This window comes from Ornithorhynchus anatinus, chromosome 14 (assembly GCF_004115215.2).
Source record: "Ornithorhynchus anatinus isolate Pmale09 chromosome 14, mOrnAna1.pri.v4, whole genome shotgun sequence".
Classification (NCBI taxonomy): domain Eukaryota; kingdom Metazoa; phylum Chordata; class Mammalia; order Monotremata; family Ornithorhynchidae; genus Ornithorhynchus; species Ornithorhynchus anatinus.
The window spans coordinates 27,737,029-27,753,577 of NC_041741.1; the positions used below are offsets into that span (position 1 = coordinate 27,737,029).

The window sequence follows — 16,549 nt, forward strand, 5'->3', positions numbered from 1 at the left end:
ATTGGTTTGCTTGGCAGAGAGCAGAGATCCAGGGGGACTATAGCAGGAGAAGAGGAAAGATGAATTTGGGCAGGACGCAGTTGGGTGAGGGACTTGAAGCAAGTCTTAATTTGATGGTAGTTGAGAAGTGGAGGCCCTAAAGACTTTTTTGAAGAGGAGAGTGGTGAGATTTAATGTATAAATTAATCAACAGCAGCTATTGAATATGTCTCCTGTGCAGAGCACTACACTAAGCATTTGTGAGAGCTCAAAAGAGTTGAAAGGCACAGTTCCCGCCCTCAAGGACCTTACAAGGGGAGGGGAGACAGTTATTTAAATATACATAACGGAGATGGGGATTTTGAAGATTGGAGATAGTGGGATGTGGTGGGAAAAGAGAGTTAATGATCAGGGTGGAGAGAGCTGGTCGATTGTTTCTAAGCTAATGGTCAGGAGTTTGTCCTTGATGCAGAGAGGAGTGGGCAATCCTGGGAGGTTCTTGAGGAGTGGAGGGCTGAATGCAGAATTCTTTAGAAAAACAATTCCTGATAGTGGATGTATGTAGTGCAAGGCAGAGTAGGAGGTAACCAGAGTCCAGCAAGGAGACTGTTGCAGTCTTTGATTTGATCTAATACGTGAGCAGGAAGGGGCCACGGTTGTGAAATAATACTGAGGAGAAATGGACGAGAACTAGGATCAAATTGGAATAGGGGACGGTTACAAAGAGGGTGCAGGGTTTCGAGCACTGGGAGCGGGATTCGGAATTTTCCAGCTAATTAGATTAAGACAGATGCAGGAAAGACTTGGTGTAAGAATGTGATTGTAAGCCTTCGTTGTAAGCTTCTTGAGGGCAAGGATCACGTCTACACATTCCATTTTATGCTCCCACTCAATCGATCAATCAGTCCTGTTTATTGATGGCTTTCTCTGTACCGAGCACTGTTCTAGGCACTTGAGAGAGAACAACAGAGAGAGTTGATATACTCTCTCCCCTGCTCACAAAAGAGCTCACAGTCTAGAGGAGAGACATCCAAGTGCTTCGAACAGCATCCTGCACACAGTAAACACTCCATAAATACCACTGATTGATTAGATGACTGAGCGATAGAGTCTGATGGAGTCCCCTGTTATCGGCAACGATGGAGGTCCTGTCCAAGGACTTCAGGATTGAGTCGGTTAGTACTCGTGCTTTGCACGGTGTCACGCACACCCTCTCATCCCTGTCAGCTGTGATCCTGCTGCAGGTAGAGATGTAACGTAGTGGGAAGTTTATGCAAAGGTTAATGCCCAAGTTAGGATGCCCTATTCGTTCATTCAGTCGTATTTATTGAGCGGTTACTGTGTGCAGAGCACTGTACTAAGCACTTGAGAGAGTACAATACAACGGGAAACAGACACGTTCCCTGCCCGCAGTGAACTGACAGTGACCCTGTCTTCTCCACTAACGTTAGCCGGCCAGTTTTCCCAAATCCCTCTGGATCTGTCCACATTGCACAAGACTCTTTGTGCTTCCTCAGACAGAAATCTTCGCGTGGCTCAGTGGAAAGAGCCCGGGCTTGGGAGTCAGAGATCATGGGTTCAGATCCCGGCTCTGCCACTTGTCAGCTGTGTGACTGTGGGCAAGTCACTTCACTTCTCTGGGCCTCAGTTATCTCATCTGTAAAATGGGGATTAAGACTGGGAGCCCCAAGCGGGACAACCTGATTTCCTTGTATTTACCCCAGCGCTTAACAAATACCAACATTATTATTCATTTCTGATAGTACTCTGTCCCAGCAATCATTTCCCACTGGGACTGGAACCCTGGTCTCCTGACTCCCAGAGCCACACTCTTTCCGCGGGACCAACGGCAGGACTTGTAAAAAAAAAAAATAAAATCGTAAGGTGGGAAGGAAACACCGGTTACCTGCAAATACAGCGGGCAAAAATGAGTGTCAGAGTCGCTCCAGGGTTAGAAAAGCCAGCTCGGTTCGGGGATACATAAATGTATCGTACTGAGGAAGTAGGAGTTAGGCTTTGCGTTATATTGGAGATCTCCAGAGCCTGGAGAGAAGCCTCAGCAGAGGGACTTCCACAGAAGAGAATGCTTGACCGCAGGGGAAGCGTTCAAGGGACGAGGAATAGAAGGCTGAGGGCCAATTTAATAATGGTCGCTAAATCTGTGGAAGGCTCCAGTCAGTCCTGCCTGAAGCCTAAATAAACCCTCAAGTGCTTCCAGCCGTACGATTCTCTGATTTTCTTTTTATTATGTTGTGAACTTTGAAAAAAAATTCAAGCTAATGAGACAAAAACTCATTTGCTATTTTATTCCCCTCAGCTCATCTGTAAACCAGTTATTCGTTTGCTTCACTTACTAAAATGAGACCGATTGGCATCAAATACGGCAATAGAATGTGTTCTTCTTTCCAAGATTGTGTTTACATTTCGTATTTGCCCCCCCGCTTTGCATTTATAACTCGAATGTATACGTTTTAAGCAAACTTGTGATCGCCCTGTATAACAAAAATGGTAGTAGGAATCATTACAAAAATGGTTGCGATGTTTTCCAAATAGAGGTGTTCAGGTTCGAAGAAGATGCTAACAGTGAAGATTTTTATCTGTAGGGCAAATGTGGTTAATTAATAATAATAATAATAATGTTTGCATTTGTTAAGTGCTTACTCTGTGCCGAGCACTGTTCTAAGCGCTGGGGTAGATACAGGGGAATCAGGTTGTTCCACGTGAGGCTCACTGTCTTCATCCCCATTTTACAGATGAGGGAACTGAGACACAGAGAAGTGAAGTGACTCGCCCACAGTCACACAGCTGACAGGTGGCAGAGCCGGGATTCGCACCCATGACTTCTGACTCCCAAGCCCGAGCTCTTTCCACTGAGCCACACTGCTTCCCTAGACAAATAGGTTATAACAGTCATAGTATTATTCATTTCATTGTATTTACTGAGTGCTCACTGTGCAGAGCACTGTACTAAGCAGTTGGGAGAGTACAGTACAGCAATAAACAGTCACATTCCCTCCCCACAATGGTCTTACAGTCAGTTCCCTCATCTGTAAAATGGGCATGAAGACTGTGAGCCTCATGTGGGACATCCTGACGGCCTTGTATCTACCCAGCGCTTAGAACAGTGCTCGGCACATAGTAAGCGCTTAACAAATACCAAAATTATTGAGAAGCAGCGTGGCTCAGTGGAAAGAGCCCGGGCTTGGGAGTCAGAGGTCATGGGTTCCAATCTCGGCTCTGCCGCTTGGCAGCTGTGTGACCGTGGGCAAGTCACTTCACTTTTCTGCGCCTCGGTTACCTCATCTGTAAAATGGGGATTAACTGTGAGCCTCATGTGGGACAACCTGATTCCCCTGTATCTACCCCAGCGCTTACAACAGTGCTCTGCACACAGTAAGCGCTTAACAAATACCAACATTATTATTATTGTTAGAGTGGAGAAGGCACAGTCTAGAGGACTGTAGTTACTTATTTACTTCTTCATTTATTCAGGAGGAAAACCCCTTTTCATTGAAATGTATTCTAAAGGCTACATTTGCAAGATTTTAACGATAGACGGCAAAGGTTTATCAGTGCTAACCAAGTTCCGACCATCCTTTTCATTAGGTACACAGGTTTTTTTATGAGATTAACCTTGCGGTAGAAAGTGTGTACCTGTATCCGTAACCCTCGACTAAATATTCTGGATGGGATGATCGCAAATTTCGATTGCTATAGCTGATTCCTAGAAGGTTTTTTTTCCACTCTTTTTGGATTTCTGTTATCAATACTTTGTCAATAAATTAATAAGTATTTATCGTTTAATCGGATAAGTGCTTACTGTCACTGCATCCCAAGCACTCGGCTCGGTCCGGGGTTAGATTCAAGATGATAAAATCAGGTTCAGTCCTTTTCTTACACGACACTCACAGCCTAAGAAGAAGTACTGGTATTTTATCCCCCTTTGCAAGTGAGGAAATTGAGGCACAGAGAAGTTCAGTGACTTGCCCGAGGTCATTCTGCAAGCGAGTGGCAGAGCTGGGACTAGAATCAACGTATCTGCATTTGAATCGGATTTTAAAATCCAAGTCCAGATACATGGGGTTGTGATGAAATCGGCATCAAATTTAGACACCTACGTAATAGTTGTCACTCAAGACTGAAAGCTCGTTTGGGGCAGGGAAGGCGTCCGCTAATTCTGTCGTATTCTCCCAAGTGCTTAGTACAGTGCTCTGCACTCAAATATGATCGATTGATTGGTAGGGGCAATACTGTCAGGTGCAAGGCACTGTCCTAAGCAATTGGGAAAGTAAAACAGATGCATTAAACCTGTGCAAGAGGTGGCTGATTTGACTTAGGGTGTTGGGAGTAAATCAGGGAAGGCTTGTTGGATGAAATAGGATTTTATGAGGGTTTAAAAGTGGGGGCTACTGTGGTCTATTGGGTGGTATTTTCTCGAGCGCGTAGTTTAGTGTTCTACACACGGTAAGCGCTCAATAAATATGATTGACTGAATGCATAAAGGAGCATTCCGAGCCGCCAGCGCGATGGGAGCTAGGGAAAAGAGGAAGGGGAGTTGAGAACCAGCTAGAGATGGAAGGTTAGCTTGGGAGAGGCGGAGAGAGCAAGCTGGAGATTAGCAAGGGAAAAGACCTGATATAAAAGATGGTGACAGCTGGAGGACAGCCTGGAAAACAAACACGAGACGTTTCTGCTTGGTTCAGAGGGCAATGCGGAGCCCCGGGAGGGTTTTGAGGGAAGGTGTGAAGCAGCGTGGCTCAGTGGGAAGACCTCGGGAGTCAGAGGTCATGGTTTCGAATCCCGGCTTGGCCACTCGTCAGCCGTGTGACTGTGGGCGAGTCACTTCACTTCTCTGTGCTCAGTTCCCTCGTCTGTAAAATGGGGATTAAGACCGGGAGCCTCACGAGGGACAAGCTGATTACCCCGTTTCTCCCCCAGCTCGTGCTCTGCACATAGTAAGCGCTTAGCAAATACCAACGTTATTATTATTATTATGCGTAAGGCTCTGGGAAAATAATGCCGGCAAGAGTGTGAGGTGTAGAGTGAGGTGAGGAGAGCCCGGTTCGAGGGAGTCCAGCGAGGAGGCCAATAACCATAGTCTAGCTCTTACAGGACAAGAGCTTGCACCGAGATGGTCGCTGTTTAGTTGGAAAGGAATGGGCCAGCCCTGGAAATTTTATGTAGGAAGGGAAGCAACATGGCCCAGTGGATAGAACACAGGCCTGAAAGTAAGAAAGACCTGGGTTCTACCCCCAGCTCCAACACTTGTCAGCTGTGTGACCTTGGGCGAGTCATTTCTCCATGCCTCAGTTCCTCATCTGTAAAATGGGGATCATGACTGTGAGCCCCCTTTGAAACTCGGACAGTAACCTACTTAATTAGCTGGTATCTACCCCAGTGCTTCTTAGTACCGTACCTGGCACCAAGGAAAACAAAAACAAAAAAACAGGCAGGATTTAGCTATTTAGCTGTTGCTTGAGAGTGAGAGTTGAAAGGCTCTAAGGAGTCAAAGATGACACCAAGGTTGTAGGCTCCTGGGGCAGGAACCACAACGGTGTCGTCTTCAGAAAGGGGAAAGTTACGAGAAGAATGGGATTAGGAGAGATGAGGATGAGTAGTCCGGTTTTGGATGTGGTCAGTTTTGAGGAACATCCAACGAGAGATATCCTTTAGGCAAGAGGACATGCGGGATTGACGATTTGCTAAGAATTCTGGGCTGGAGAAATAGTTTTTGGAAGTCATCCACATAGTGCTGGTAGCTAAGTTAATCAATCCGTGATTTTTATTGAGCGTTTACTCTGTACAGAGTAATGATAATAATAATGTTGGTATTTGTTGAGCGCTTGAGTACTGTTCTAAGCGCTGGGGGAGATACAGGGGAATCGGGTCGTCCCACGTGAGGCTCACAGTTAATCCCCATTTTACAGATGAGGGAACTGAGGCCCAGAGAAGTGAAGTGACTTGCCCACAGTCCCACAGCTGACAAGTGGCAGAGCCGGGAGTCGAACCCATGACCTCTGACTCTCAAGCCCGGGCTCTTTCCACTGAGCCACGCTGCTTCCCAGAGTATTGTTTTAAGCATTTTGGAGAGATGTGATGGAGTCAATAGACACCATCCTACACTCAAGGAGCTTACGGTCTAGCAGGAGAAACAGACATTAAGATAAATACAAGTAAAGGAAGCCACCGAATACGAGAATATAAAAATAAGTATAAAGATGTATATTTAGGAACTGTAGGGGTGAGGTTGGGATGAGTACTTAAGAGCTTAGTTGTGAAGGGAGGGAGAAGCGCACAGCTGAGGCCAGGGGGCAAATAAGCTCCCTCAGAGAGTGGCTAAAGAGCAGAATCGAGCAGCGTGGACTAGTGGACAGAACATGGGTCTAGGAGTCCGAAGGACCTGGGTTCTAGTCCCGGCTCCGCCACTTGTCTGCTGTGTGACCTTGTGCAAGTCACTTAACTTCTCTATGGTTTGGTTACCCCCTCTGGGAGGAGAGAAGCATAGACAGAGAGCAGGAGGGAAGGAGAAAAAGTGATAGTGAGGTGAGGAGGAGGTGGAGAAAATGTGGAGAGTCCGTGCCTGATGATTTTAATTATATGAACAACGGGAGAGATTATTAGGCATTAGAGTGAAGCAGGAGGGGGAACTAGGGGGCTTGAGGGGAGAGGACAGATTGGGATTAAAAGAGAAAGTGAAAAATTGGTGGGAGTTATAGACATGGAAGGTGATTAGTGACCAAAGAAGAGTTGCTTAGTGGGAGAGGGGGAGAGAGGGAGAGGGAAAGAGAGGGAGAAAGAGGGAAAGAGAGGGAGAGAGAAGGGGAGGGAAAGAGGGAGAGAGAGGGAGAAAGAGGGAGAGGGAAGGAGAGGGAGAAAGAGGGAGAGGGAGAAAGAGAGAGAGGGAAAGAGAGGGAGAGGGAAAGAGGAAGAGAGAGGGAGGGAGAGGGAAAGAGAGGGAGAGAGGGGGGAGGGAAAGAGAGAGAGGGAAAGAGAGGAAGAGAGAGGGAGGGAGAGGGAGAGGGAAAGAGGGAGAGATGGGGGAGGGAAAGAGAGGGAGGGAGAGGGGGAGGGAAAGAGAGGAAGAGAGAGGGAGGGAGAGGAAGAGAGAGAGAGAGAGAAAGAGAGCTGAGTTATAATAGGATGGAGTGAATTTGTAATGGAAGAAATCAGACGATTGCCTGGATTTTTACATTCTTCCTTCATCAACATCATAGTTCATGGGGGAGCCATTGATTTCCTGGAGAAGTGGCAGAACTTGTCCTTTCTGTTGTATGCTGTCTTTGCCCTGGGATGTTGACAGGATTTTCTTCTTATCCAAAACAAAAAGATACCATCCTTCACAAGCTACTCGTGAAAGGCATCTGTAGAGAAGCAGCGTGGCTCAGTGGAAAGAGCAAGGGCTTTGGAGTCAGAGGTCCTGAGTTTGAATCCCAGCTCTGCCACTTGTCAGCTGTGTGACTGTGGGCAAGTCACTTCACTTCTCTGGGCCTCAGTTCCCTCATCTGTAAAATGGGGATGAAGACCGTGAGCCCCACGTGGGACAACCTGATTCCCCTGTGTCTACCCCAGCGCTTAGAACAGTGCTCGGCACATAGTAAGCGCTTAACAAATACCAACATTATCATTATAATCTTTAAAGACTGCCTGCTAAACGACTATTTGGTAAGAGGAAAATTCTAGGATAATGAAGTACATCTGACTGGGAATATGTCATTCTCCCAGATTCTACGGCTGAGAATTGAAATGAAGTCAGCGGTAATTGTGAAAACATCTGCACCGGGGCTGGCCATTTCTACCTAAACCAGAGAAAACGTGTTGGGCTTTGGAACCAAATTTAAATTGCCTAACCGTATTTTGGTTCTACGTCCAAAGACTGAGTGGTCCATTGAGTTACTATTTGTTGGTTTGTGCGGTTAGTTTAAGTTCCTGGTATTTATGTAAGCGTATACCTTCACTTGGAGTTCAAATTTTAAATTAATTTAAATCTAAATGAATTAAGGGGGAATATTGGAATAAGTAAAAAAAACATGACCGTTCACTTCCTTGTCTAATTATTTGTCCTCTTGGGTGGTTAAAAAAAATGAACTGAGCTCTCAAAATCTGGTGGTTTGGGTTTAATGTAGAACAAAGAAGACTGTTTCTGGAAACATTGAAGATGGATGATATGATAATGATGATGATCATAATAATTAATAATTGTGGTATTTGTTAAGTGCTTACTATGTGCCAGGCACCAAACTAAATGCTGGAGTGGATACAAGCGTATCAGGTCGGACGCAGTCCCTGTCCTATATGGGGCTCACAGTCTCAATTCCCATTTTACAGATGAGGTAACTGAGGCACAGTGAAGTGACCTGTCCAAGGTCACACAGCAGACGAGTGGCGAAGCTGGGATTAGAACCCATGACCTTCCGACTCCCAGGCCCGCGCTCTACCCGCTCCGCCGTGCCGTTCCCCACTAACGGTCGAGCTGCCCACAGTACGGGCCGTGCTGTGGCTCCATGAGCCCCATGATGATCGATGATGTTGAAATTGCCTGTGAGGAGTGACGGGCGGGATTCAGTCTGATTGGCACTTTAGGACAGAGACCCTGCAGAGAGGAATTGATTTTATTTCTTGTGGCCACTCCCAGGCTCAGGGGGTGTGGGAATATTCCTGTGGGAGTGGAGCACATTGAGGAAGTAGGTGGGGGGCAGGTCTGCTCATAAAGGGGAAGCCCAAGGTGTTTTCAATGAACAGGAGCCATTTTTTTTTACGACATTTATCAAGTGCTTACTGTGTGCCAGGCACTCTTCTAAGCACTGAGGTTGATACAAGCCGGTCAGGTTGGACCCAGTCCGTGTCCCACATGGGGCTCACGCTCTTGATCCCCATTTTACAGATGAGGGAACTGAAGCCCAGATAAATGAAATGACTTGTCCAAGGTCACACAGCAGACAAGCAGCAGAGCTGGGATTAGAACCCAGATCCTTCTGACTCCCAGGCCCGCGCTCGATCCGCGAGGCCAGCTGTTCTCCGTCTGTGGTGGAGCTGACCACAACACGTGTGCCTCCTTGTCGTAGCCAAGTGGTCACCTCAGGGCTGATGCAGTTTTCCCCACCCATGTTAGCCAACCCCTGTTCGGGATTCCCCCTGGGCGTGCCCACCTTCCAGAATGCCCTACTGAGGGCGGAAACCCCAGTTGGCGGAACCCAAAGTAGAACCCGGGTCTCCTAATCCCTAGAATGGTGTTCTTTCCATGGGACCAAGAGCAGGACTCCAGTTGGAAACTCAAACAGGTCTTGAAAAGGAATGTAGGCCGAGTAAAATTGAAACATGCGGCATAATACTCGCAGCGGGTTGTTTCCTAGTTCTGGTTTTCTTGGATGTGAACCAAGAATGTTGAAGCGGTTTTCACTTCCAATTCCCTCCGATTCTAGAAGCATCTAACCTATCTTTATCATCTAGGTCCCGAAAAATGAAATGGACCGATTAACTCTTTTTAACGGTGCCAACGCCTCAAAAGTGCTGAGGTTTGTGGGGGATTGTATAATTAATCTTATTAAATGTCATTTTTCCAAGTCCTTATATGGTTTGTTTATAATATCCTGTAACAAGTCTAAATAGATCAGTAAGGTCATTTCTTCTCTTTTAAAGGCTTTGGAACGAGTTGCGGTCGGCCAAAGGGTAAGTGAGATCGTTTATGATAAGCCCTCTGATGACTAAGTTCTTTTTTTTCTCTTTCGGTACTATTCTTGCCTGACTTTGCACTGAACTTGCAGTGTTTTGTATTATTGGATGGTAAAATCGGCAAGCTCGCAGGATGGCTCGATCAACGTCACCTACGTTCGGTTTTCGTCTCTACGCACGTAGAAGTATTTTTTTAAGGGAGTTAATGCAAGTTCCGTTTTGTCGGAAGCACCATTTTTGTTCCATGGATTTCCCGCCACTGTACACGGTCCTATGGGTGGGATAATCCCTGGGTCGTGGGTTCGAATCCCGGCTCTGCCACTTGGCAGCCGTGTGACCGCGGGCGAGTCACGTAACTTCTCTGTGCCGCAGTTCCCTCATCTGGAAAATGGGGATTAACTGGGAGCCTCCCGTGGGACAACCTGATGACCCTGTATCTACCGCAGCGCTTAGAACAGTGCTCTGCACATAGTAAGCACTTAACAAATACCAACATTATTATTATTATTACAATCTCTGCTATAAAATCAGTGCTCCGGGCAAAGTCGTGTTTATAGTTGCCTGTAGACCTTAATCTCTCACTCTGCACATAGTAAGCGCTCAATAAAAACCACTGATTGACTGCAGTTGTCCAAACAGTAGTGAGCTGCTTCATTTGGAAGAAAATTTTAAGTGTTTCTGAGGAAAAGAGAAACTAAAGCAAGGAGCGTGGCCTAGTGGATAAAGCATGGGCCTAGGAGCCAGAGGACCTGAGTTCTAATCCCAGCTCTGCCACTTGTCTGCTGTGTGTCCTTGGCCTAGTCACCTAATTGCTCCATGCCTCAGTTTCCTCAACTGCAAAATGGAGATTCAATACCTGTTCTCCCTCCTACTTAGAGTCTGAGTGCCCCATGGACAGGGATTGTGTCTGACCGTATTGACTTCAATCTACCCCAGCGCTTAGAACAGTGCTTAATGCATTGTAAGCATTTAACAAATACCGTACAGAATGCATTCGGGGCCAATTTACTGGGAACCGTATTCATTTGGCAGTATGTTTTCGACAGTATTATTCTGCCATTTTCCTCACCTACTGACTGTTACGTACAGGCAAGAAGATTGAGGAGAGAAAGGATATGAAGGGGAATCATCTGACTCAATTAGTTGTTCTTAAAATTCCCTCAACTTTGAAAAGCATCTAGCATATCTGATTTCAAGGTCTAGGAATGAACAATTTTGCATTTGCCCTGTCCTTGTCCCTGAAGGTGCCAATCAATCAATGGCACTTATTGAGCATTTACTATGTGCAGAGCACTGTACTGAGCGCTTGGAAGAGTATAGTACAATTGGTAGACATGATCCCTGCTCTTAAGGACCTTACGGTCTAATGGGGATATCCATTTGTTCTCCACTCCTTTTGCCTTTCCCAGATGGGCGAGTTTGGGGTATTTTTTTCCAGAAGCTACTCCCCCACCTCTGAGCTTTTACTTGGAAAGTAAGGGAAAGATGAAAAGAAAGGGCTATTTTCCCCCTCTGCCAACTCCCAGGGGGCAGGTTTTATCTGTGGCATATTGAACGTGACAGTAAGGCTCAACAAAATGCAGATCAACTAAGAAAGCGTATGTGACTTGAAAGAAATGATCAGCTCCCTTCCCTTGCTTAACTCCACTTAACTCCATTCGCGCTGAACCTCATATTTCACCCCTCTCAAGCCTCTCTCACCACCGTTCTCTCCGCTCACCCCCTTCTTCCTTCCTAGCACTCCCTCCTCCTTCACATCTTCCAGACCACTGCTTATTCCATCTTCCAAGCTCCAGTAAAATCACATCTCCTCCCTGAGAATCCCTAATCAATCCCTAATCTCCCTGAGCTATTTTCCCCCGATCCTGCCACTTCTGTACTTCCAATATAAGCACTTTGGTAATCACTTCACCCGACGAGTATGTTATGAATGTACGTGTGTGTAGGTCAGTCTCCAGTGGCTTCTTCCCTGCTGCTTTCAAACATGCTCAAGTGTCCCTATCCCCCCCCAAAAAACCCTCCCTTAGCCCCACGACTCCCTCCATTTATCTCCCCATCTCCACCATCGTTCCTCTCCAAACTCCTTGAGCGAATTGTCTACACCCGCTGTCTCCACTTCCTCTCTTTTAATTCTCTCCTTGACCCCCCCCCGACCAGTCTGGCTTCAGCGCCCTTCACTCCGCTGAAACCACCCTCTCAAAGGTCACCTAGGATTTCTTTCTTGCCAGATTTATCTAGGTCAAGGATCGTGTCTATTAACTGTTTTACTCACCCAAGTGCTCAAAAAATAATTTTGACTGGTTGGCTAATTTAGTTCTTTTATGCACCTAGAGTGAATTGTGCAGTGTAGGGCAAGGACTTGGAGATGAGGTGATTTTTATTAAGGGAAAAATCTTTTTTAAAAAAATTTAACAAGCTTTTTTCTCTCTAAAAGTATTTTACTGCTTAGAGTCTACATTTTCAACTGACAAGCATTCCATTTTCACACAGAAACATGCATCTTTCACACCAAAAAGTATGTAACTGAGTGAAATCTACTTAGTCTCTCTGCTTTTTGAAGTGGTTAACCTTGCAAGAGAGTACAGTCATTAAATTTCCAAATATAGTGCATCCTGAAATAACCCATTAAACAGTCTTGATTCATAAGTTTCCATTAATTCTCCCTTTTTCTTCTACTCTATCCCAATACTATAAATTCCTTTATTTATTCTCTGTCACAATTATAGGTTCAATATGACTTGTTCACTGAGAAGAGAAATATTAGAAATGCGTCATCCGTGCAACAGATGAATCTTTATCTTCACCTTTATTTTGAAATTCACCTTTTTTCAATGTTTTGCAGTTACCTACAGAATCACTCTTCTATCGAGCAGTTCTTCAGGTTATTATTAAGGAACGTTATGGCATCAGCAAATGGTATAAAGATCTCATTTTCGATAATTCGATAAAATTATTTAAGTGTTTACACTAATAAAATAAAGCTACAAAGTGTGCATTTAGATAAATACATTTAGGTTGGCCCACTCTGATTAACTTACGTTTGGCACCGTCAGAATGACGGTTCAGCAACATTTTTTTTCCCCTGCAAAACAGAAAGTTGGTGTTCGGATCAGAAGAGCCCAGCATAGGATGGTGTCAGAGGGAAGCAGTGGGCGAGGAGATGTGTAGGCGACAGGGGTCGTATACTTTTCATAAGTAGCAAACCGTGTGTTTTCAGAAAAATCTAATGCTTCACTTTGTGATAAAACACTATTTATTGATTTTGCCTACCCAAAATGGCAGTAGCATTCTTCTTGTAGATATCACGATTGTTTTTTAATGGTATCTGTTAAGCGCTTGCTATGTGTCAGACAGTGAACTAAGAGCTGGGGCAGGTGCAAACTAATAATAATAATGTTGGTATTTGTTAAGCGCTTACTATGTGCAGAGCACTGTTCCAAGCGCTGGGGGAGATACGGGGTCATCAGGTTGTCCCACGTGAGGCTCACAGTCTTCATCCCCATTTTACAGATAGGGTAACTGAGGCACCGAGAAGTGAAGTCACTTGTCCAAAGTCACACAGCTGACAAGTGGCGGAGTCGGGATTCGAATCCATAGTCTCTGACTCCTAAGCCCAGGCTCTTTCCACGGAGCCACGTCGCTTCTCTAATCCAGCTAATCCAGCTGGACCTAGTCCGCGTCCCCCATGGGACTCGCAGTCTCAATCCCCATTTTGCAGATGAAGTAACTGAGGCACAGAGACGTTAAATGGCGTGCCCAAGGTCATACGGCAAACAAGTGGCAGCTCTGAGATTCGAACCCAGGTTTTTCTGACTCCTAGGCTCGTGCTCTCTCCACTAGACCGTGCTCCTGATCTTAATTATGGGCTATAAAGATCACAGAAAACCTTTTCCTGACCTATTCTGAAAACCTCAGAGCATTTTTAAGCACACCGAATGCTGATTTCAACCAAAGGTCCATGGTCCCTTTCATCATTCTTGTTGGAGGTTATGATTCCGAATTGTTTTCTTGCGAGCGTACAAGTCAATTATGAGCAAAATCCAGTTTCCCGCCTCAGCGAAGGCCACAGAAGAGGCTTATTTTTGAGCGGTTTCACCGGCATCGCCTCCGAACTGTACCTGAACATCCGACAATTCAAGCAATCCTGAAAACTATAACACGGTTGTTTCCTAAAAACGGCATCTTTAGATCGAAGGGTTGCATCGGAACCAAGTTGCTCATAAAGTACAGTGCCACGTGTGGGAGTGGGTTCTTGAGCCGGGGCTGAATACCGGTGTTTTGCCGGGTCTGAGGGAACACAGAAGCAGCAGGATCTAGTGGAAAGACCACAAGCCTGGGAATCGGAGGACCTGGATTCTAATCCCAACTCTGCCACTTGTCAGCCGTGTCACCTTGGACGAGTCACTTTACTTCTCTGCACCTCAGTTGCCTCATCTGCAAAATGGGGACTAAGACCGTGGGCCCCATGTGGGACTGTGTCCTACCTAATTAACTTCTATCACCCCAGTGCTTAGAGCAGTGCCTGACACAGAGTAAGCGCTCAACAAATACCATTAAAAAAGTGAAAAAAAGAAAACACCGTACGCCTAGCTATATACATCATCATGATAATGACAGTGTCGGTATTCGTTAAGCGCTCACTATGTGCGGAGCACTGTTCTGAGCACCGGGGTAGATACAGGGGAATCAGGTCGTCCCTCGTGAGGCTCACAGTTAATCCCCCTTTTACAGATGAGGTCACTGAGGCACAGAGAAGCTAAGTGACTCGCCCACAGTCCCACAGCTGACAAGTGGCAGAGCCGGGATTCGAACCCATCACCTCTGCCTCCCAAGGCCGGGCTCTTTCCACGGAGCCACGCTGCTTCTCTATACCCCAGTTGCTGGCCCAGCCCAGGATCTGTAAGCCCCGTTCAACGTTACACCCCTCTGCTACGGAGAAATCAATTCCCTCCCTCCTCCGTATTGGTCAAAACAGTACTTATCTTGCAGAATCGTCCCGTTTCTGATAGATCCCCACTTGGAGAGGAAGTAAGGTGGGAGCCATTCACAAACTTTCTGCATTCTTGCCTCTGAGAGGAGTGGTCGGGGGGGAGCGGATCATCATTCGCTGCTCCTTCGACTCACCGATCTCAGACAGCTTCTGTCTGAAGGGTCAATAGAGCAGGTTCGTGGAAGATGCCACTCCTGCACTCTCCTCTCGGAGAAGAGGAGAAATGGAAACAGTCCGTCGCGTCCACGGGAAAGTCTGTCGGTTCGAAGCGAGCAGCAGACAAAACTGACAGCTCTGCCCCAAAGCCACAGATTTCCGCAAATACTTAGGGATGATGGTGAGCTAAAGCGTCGGGACTTGGCCTCGGAGTGGAGCTGACAACCGATTTTTCGATTCCAGATCGAGGTCCAACGTCCCCCAGGACCTGCCGAATAACACGGTTCTCGGAGCTTGTATCGTGCATCATTTCACTGCGTCGTACAAGCTACGAGAAATGTGTTATTCACATAAAGAAAACAGACGTTCCCCATGATCTAGCCATAATGCCTTCCCGTGGCCTAATAGCAATAATAATGTTGGTATTTGTTAAGCGCTTACTACATGCAGAGCACTGTTCTAAGCGCTGGGGGAGAGACAGGGGAATCGGGTCGTCCCACGTGAGGCTCACCGTCTTCACCCCCATTTTCCAGATGAGGGAACTGAGGCCCAGAGAAGTGAAGTGACTCGCCCACAGTCACACCGCTGACGAGTGGCGCAGCCGAGAGTCGAACCCATGACCTCTGATTCCCAAGCCCGGGCTCTTGCCACTGAGCCCCGCTCTCAATCCCCAAGTGGAAAGAGCTCGGGCCTGGGAGTGAGGGGACCTGAATTTTCATCCCCACTGTGCCAATTGCTCTGCCAGTTGCTGGCTGTGTGACCTCGGGCAGGTCACTTAACATCTCTGCGCCTCAGTTTCCTCAACTGTAAAATGAGGATTCAATACCCGTTCTCCCTCTTGCTTAAGGCCGCGAGCCCCATGTGGGTCCGTGTCCTACCTAACTAAACTTCTTTCTACCCCGGGGCACGGAAGAGTATTTGACCGATGGTGAGTGTTTAACAAGTACCATCAAACTACATTGTGAATGGCAGTTTCGGTCAATCAAGTCATCAGTCGGGGGCATTTATTGGGCACATTTGAAGAGAGTTCATGTTAGGCACTTAGGGAAAGCACAGTGCCACAGAGGTGGTAGTTAGGATCTCTGCTCAAGAGGTGACTACAGGTCACGGAGGGAGACGGACACTAACATAGATTGGGGAAGGGGAAATAGTGAAATACAAGACTATTTACACAAGTGACGCGGGCTGGAGCGAGTTTGTAGTTGATGAAGAGAGGAGGGAGGGTAGGACGAAATGCAGAGCTTAGTCTGGAAGGGCTTCTTGAAGGAGAGGTGATTTTAGGAGGGTCTCGAAGCCGGGGAGAGCGTCAGCTACGAGGCAAGAGAGAGTTCCGGGCACAAGAGGCTTCAGAAAGCACTCTGTAGCGGACCCAAGAAGCAGCATGGCTCAGTGGAAAGAGCACTGGCTTTGGAGTCAGAGGTCATGAGTTCAAATCCCAACCCTGCCACTCGTCAGCTGTGTGACTGTGGGCAAGTCACTTCACTTCTCTGGGCCTCAGTGACCTCATCTGTGAAATGGGGATGAAGACTGTGAGCCCCACGTGGGACAACCCGATTCCCCTGTGTCTACCCCAGCGCTTAGAACAGTGCTCTGCGCAGAGTAAGCGCTTAACGGATACCAACGTTATTCTGAACACTTCGCCTCACTTTTGAACTCCTCCCTCCGTCGAGGCCATCTTCAATCATTTTATAATCTATGCACATTTAAAATATGCGCTTTTAAAATACGCACTTGTTAAAAAATGGATACGTCTTC

At 46.7% G+C, this 16,549-nt stretch overlaps 1 protein-coding gene across 2 annotated transcripts in view; it reads left to right on the forward strand.

Annotated features, from left to right (window-relative positions):
- METTL25 (methyltransferase like 25) overlaps positions 1-16,549 on the forward strand; it is a 91,286-nt gene that overhangs the window by 60,226 nt on the left and 14,511 nt on the right. For both annotated transcript variants that reach the window (XM_029079235.2, XM_029079234.2), the window contains exons 7-8: positions 9,616-9,645; positions 12,491-12,564. In XM_029079235.2, the coding sequence (XP_028935068.1) occupies positions 9,616-9,645; positions 12,491-12,564 (104 nt within the window). The remainder of the gene's footprint in view (positions 1-9,615; positions 9,646-12,490; positions 12,565-16,549) is intronic.